At 36.7% G+C, this 5633-nt stretch overlaps 1 protein-coding gene across 1 annotated transcript; it reads right to left on the bottom strand.

The window, feature by feature from the left end:
• Positions 1–1607: 1607 nt before the first annotated feature.
• Or51l14 (olfactory receptor family 51 subfamily L member 14) lies at positions 1608–2564 on the bottom strand. Its single transcript, NM_001001025.1, is given in 1 exon segment — positions 1608–2564. A coding segment is annotated over 1 exon segment (957 nt).
• Between the last annotated feature and the right edge of the window lie 3069 nt (positions 2565–5633).

Below are 5633 nucleotides of genomic sequence, written 5' to 3'. Positions count from 1 at the left end.
TTATTGCAATTTATTTATTTATTTATTGGATTAAAGGTAGGTGGCCTGCCTGTATTCCAGCTGTATATGCCATACCTTGCCAGGGCAACCATGTTATTGAATTAAAGTTCCTCTATATTCCTACAATCTCCAATTGCTACATAATGTTATTTTCTCAAAATGGTGTCTTTAAAGGAAATGTTAGTATAATTATTTTAGAAAACAGATGTTATTCCATATAAGATTAGTAGTTCTTAGATTTTTTTAAATCAATGTTTCTTTGGTCCAATTTAATGTGCCTAAATAGAGAAATAACAAGTAGGCTCAAGAAAAGGATCAAACTTGGAGGAATGAGACATAGGTGAGGAAAAGTCCATTAAGGATCAGCATAGAAGTCTTGAGTTCTTCAGGAGTGAATCAACTACCTGAAATTTGAAATCCTAAATTCAATTTTCTACGATCTTTGCATTTTATAAAGTGTGATTTTATTACAATATTTGTATTAAAAAGATAACACCCAAATTACCCATTTTTTAAAAAATCAGTGACTTGTTTATTTCTTCATTGTTTATCCATCCAATAATTGTTTAAGGATGCCTTCACACCCAAGGCAAGTTAAAATCTAGGACAGTAGCTAGAATAAGATATATGTGCATACATTACCAGTTAGCAACAGATGAGGTCAGAAGATACAAAGCATCTTTATATCAGGTTCCCCCTTGTTTTTTTCATTCAAAGCAAATATTAGATATGTGTACTAGCAAAACTGGACATTTCCAGTTATTATTTCACAATTTACGAACATGTATGAACTGGATTATTACAAAGATAGAAGGAGATGACACATAGGCAGAGTGCCAGCTAGCAACTTCTGCTTTGACTTATAGTATAAGTGCAATTCTTAGCACTTAGCATCAAGTTGTTACCATCTATAGATTGTGATAGAATAAACAGATTTCAAGCACAATAATAGTAATGATACTAATAAGGAAATGTAAAAGGTCATGCAAAGTTCTATGCCAAACATCAAATGTCAAAAAGCAAAAAGAATCTGGGTTTCGCTGGTTCAAGGAAAATATCAGGGATAGATTCTTTGTAAGAATCTTAAGGTTATAGGTAGCAATGAATAGCCTGGTAGGGGTGCCAGTGGAAGGGGAAGCCCTTGGCCCTGCCAAGGCTGGACCCCCAGTGAATGGGATTGTTGGGAGGAGGGCGGTAATGGGTGGAGGATGGGGAGGGGAACATCCATATAGAGGAGTATGGGGAGGGATTGGGGGATGTTGGCCTGGAAACCAGGTAAGAGAATAACATTTGAAATGTAAATAAGAAATACCCAATTTAATAAAGATGAAAAGAAGTTGAATAAAAAAATCTTAAGGTTAATACAGGCAAGAACAGAAAAGTCAGTGATTCATATCAAATTTCTCCCTAATACATTAATAACTGACTATGATTTTAAAAGTATGTGTGAGATCTCTTTATCTAGACTTAATGATCAACAGTGAGTGCTAAGAGCCTGTCTGTAACTGAGTTACCTCTAATTTTGCTTTGTATATGTTTTGCCTGAACACAGCATACAAAAATTTACCATGGCATCACATCATCAGTAACTTGCCTTGATGACATGTTTACATTGCAGAAGTGATTTTGTGGGGACAAATCAAATGGAGGATTCCTTGTCGGATCTGCTTGGTCTTCACACTATAGATGATTGGGTTGAGCACTGGTGGCACCATTAAGTAGATATGAGCCATGAAGACATGAACAAAGGGAGAGGAATGTTTGCCAAAACGGTGGACAATAGACAACCCTATCATAGGCACATATAGAATAAGCACAGCACAGATGTGGGATGCACATGTGTTAAGAGCCTTAAGCCTTCCCTCCCGGGATGCAATTCTTAACACTGAGTGAAGGATGAAAACATAAGTTATTAAAATACCCAAAGAATCCATACCCCACAGCATAAGAATCACAACCATTCCATATATTACGTTAAACCTGATATCATTGCAGGCAAGGCGGATTATATCCTGGTGCAAACAGTAAGAATGAGAAAGAACGTGTGAGCGACAGAAAGAAAAGAATGCTAGACGAACCAGGAGAGGAATGAGTGGAATAGCACTCCGAAGCAAGGCCGCAATTCCAATCTTGGCTATAAGTTTTGGCGTGAGAATGGTAGCATATCGCAGGGGGTGGCAGATAGCCACATAACGGTCAAGGGCCATGGCCAAGAGCACAGATGATTCAGTGAAGGAAAAAGTATGAATCAGAAACATTTGGACAACGCACAAATTAAACTGGATTTCTCGGGAAATAGACCACAACACCCTGAAAAGTGATACCATAGCAGGCAGGGACATGGCCATGTCAGTGAGTGAAAGCATAGCAAGGAAGTAATACATGGGCTCATGGAGCCTCGGATCTGTGCGCACGATATGCAAGATGGAACAATTTCCTGTTACCCCAACAATGTAGATGAGGCAGAATGGGATGGAAATCCAGTGGTGAAATTCCTCATAACCAGGGATGCCTGTGAGATAGAATGTGGAGGACACAATGCCACTGAAGTTTGAGGGTGCCATCGGGTGGACTGTTATGATGAAGTCTGATTCTACTGTTACTCTCCAGTGGGGAAGGCATTGACAAGGCCAGGATCTGTATTTTAAAAAGAATGGGTAAAAAAGAAAAAGTAAATAAAAGAGTCTCCAGTGCTTATATCTAATAACTCCATAAGCCATTCTAACCCTACTTTCTTTTTCTCTGCATTGTTGATTATTGTCAGTTAAAATTACCTACTCTCTGTAGGTATATGTAGACGTGAAGCTTGACTTCATGCAGGGTTCCCAACAACTATGACTATGGCTTACCCTGACTCTGTTGCCTGCCTGTAGATACTGTCCTCCTAACTGAGCTTCTTTATCTGGCCTCACTGGGAGGATTTGCCTAGAACTACTGTGACTTGAGGTGCAAGTGAGGGTTGGTACTCATGGGGGACCTCTCCCTTCTCAGGGGTGAAAGGGAAGGGAGGGGAGAGGGGAAAGGGACATGTGAGGGGGGACTGGAAGGACATGGGCTGCATCTGCATGTAAAGTGAGTAAACAAACAAATGAATGGAAAAAACTACTCTCAACCCACCAATTCCTTCATTTCTGCAGTCTCATTCAACACCCATTTGAACATGCATGAGCTTCCAAAACATCAGCCTGACAGTGCATATGCACACACAAATAGAAGGCAACAGTTTTAACTTAATAATTTTCAAAGACATATTATTGAGAAGAGGGGTTTTACCACCAACTCTTCATTAATTAATTCCTACAGAGATTTAAATTGACGTGTTAACCAGTTAAATTTGGCGTTTGCACTCACAAGGCTGGAGTACCATGCAAAGCATCTTTAGAGAAATCAATAAAGTTTAAACTAACACAGGTCTCATTCTTCCCTATTTTGCTGTGTAATTGATGTTGTAATCTTGGTTTCTTCAGACAATGGACTCCAAATATGATTTGGGTTCAGACTGTAGCTCTTTTTTTTCTTTTTGTTTAAAAATTTGATATAATGATATTGTACCTATTATTTCCCTCATCTAATTCCTCCCAGACCCTTCCCTCCTCCCTTCTCTCTTTCAAAAATACAACAAAACAAATAAGAAACAAGAAGATCAAAATATAAATACAAAACAGAACATACACACACTAAAATAAAATAAAACAGACATATTCTTTTTCTTTCCCTTTTTATTTTGTCAATTACACTTGGGCATAGACTCAGCCTTAGAGTGTAGTTGTTATAAACAATGACAATATCATGGGAAAAAATATTTTCCTGTTCCAATCAATATCAGTTGCAAATATCTCATTAGTTAGGAGTCAGTCCTTGTGTACAATCCCCTATTCCCAGGCTGATACTTAGTTTGATGTGAATCTGTGCAGGTCTTGTGAGAGCTGTCACAATGCCAGTAATTTGGAATGTTACTTTGAAAGTTATTTTATAATAAAATATATCTAAGTGAAATAATGTATAATTTTCAAAAAAATTACAACAAAGAGAAAATACAAAATTTAAGGAAAATAAAATTGACTGGTTCTTTCATTAGGATGCTACTTCATGGTGACCATTGTTTCTCTGGTTCTATATCACATCAGTTTAAATTATTTTGTAGTTGAATATACATTCACTTTTTAAATTATATATAATGATTACTTTGGAGATATATATATATATATATATATATATATATATATATATATCGAAGTTGCATTCTTTATTAACTGAAACTTTGACAGTATTGTGCTGGAAACCAGGAAGATACTGTATCCGAACCAGGGAAATTAGTTTACAGATCAGTCCCCACAGTTATTGTTTCTCATTGAAGAAACATTTATAGCTGTAACTAAAGATATATAACACAGGGAATTTGTATACAAGTATTTAAAATGACCACTATAGAAAGTAATCACAGAATACTGCTTCTGCTGCTGCTGAGGCTAAGAAGAGACAATGGAAAAACAGCAGTACTCATTACTGTATAAATAAAAAATAGAGAAAACATACAGCATCATAATATAGATAGAACCCTCATGAGTGAGAATTTCTCAAAGTGATATGGCTAACTGTACTGTGAGAATTATCAATTTCATCTCAATGACAACCAGTGACTACTAAACATATATAAGAATCACATTCTGTTTTTACTATTGTCAATTTCCATTGATAATTACAATGTTCCTATCCAGATGCATTTCATTCTATTTGGGTCAAATAGAAAATAGCACCCAGAGTAGAATACAAAGCTTCACTGAGACAAAGATGAGAATACTTGTGAGTCTAATCCTTATTAGACTGAAAAATCCATGTTAGAGTCTGTGGTTATCCCAGCACACAGACATGTGATGTAGCTGTCTATCCAGTAGCAGCTAGTCCTCCTGTAAATTTCTGGCAAGGTTTGCTCTTGACTATCCTCTTTTCATTGCTTATGACTACATTTCAATCAGTCCTCACAGACTTACCATATGATGCTAGGATTAGTTTATAAACTGCAATTCCTTATCTGTTAAATTTGAAAGCATCTCTTTACCTCCTATAAGCAGCAAATCCACTGACAATGGACATGAGTCACACAGTCTTAGGTATCTTGTATAAGCCTTCTCAGTTTGAAAAGCTGAGTTTAATTGGAGACTTGTAGATGAGCATAAATAACTAAGCTATTTCATCATAAGTTTGTCCTTAACTGAAAAAAACCCCACAAATCTAAAAACAAATCAAAACTTCCTCCTAATAGCCTTTCTTCTACTTTTGATAAACATTCACCTCTCTTTTGCATCTTAAGTTTTCAAATGTGTGTTTCCATTTTCTCTCACCTAAATATTTGCCAGCTCTCTAACACTGGGGACAACAATTTCCCTACCTAAGAGTGGACATTAAACTCAACAAATAAGTGAGGTTAATTTATAAATCTTCCTACAGTCCTAAGAGACATGAGGTCCCAAGATATATACAAAGCAGTGGCTTTAACTACCTCAGTGCCAACACGTTTTTATGCCACCTTTCAAAGCCACCCCGTCCACTACTCCCAGACTGAAGCACTGTGTTGTTTCTTGGTACTTCCTTTCAAATTTCTCAAGTATTTAGTGTGTAAGTGTCCAGAATAC

The sequence above is a fragment of the Rattus norvegicus genome, chromosome 1 (genome assembly GCF_021556685.1).
Source record: "Rattus norvegicus strain SHRSP/BbbUtx chromosome 1, alternate assembly SHRSP_T2T, whole genome shotgun sequence".
NCBI lineage: Eukaryota > Metazoa > Chordata > Mammalia > Rodentia > Muridae > Rattus > Rattus norvegicus.
The sequence above is the reverse complement of the archived record's forward strand: the minus strand, read 5'-3'. Positions and strand labels throughout refer to the sequence as shown.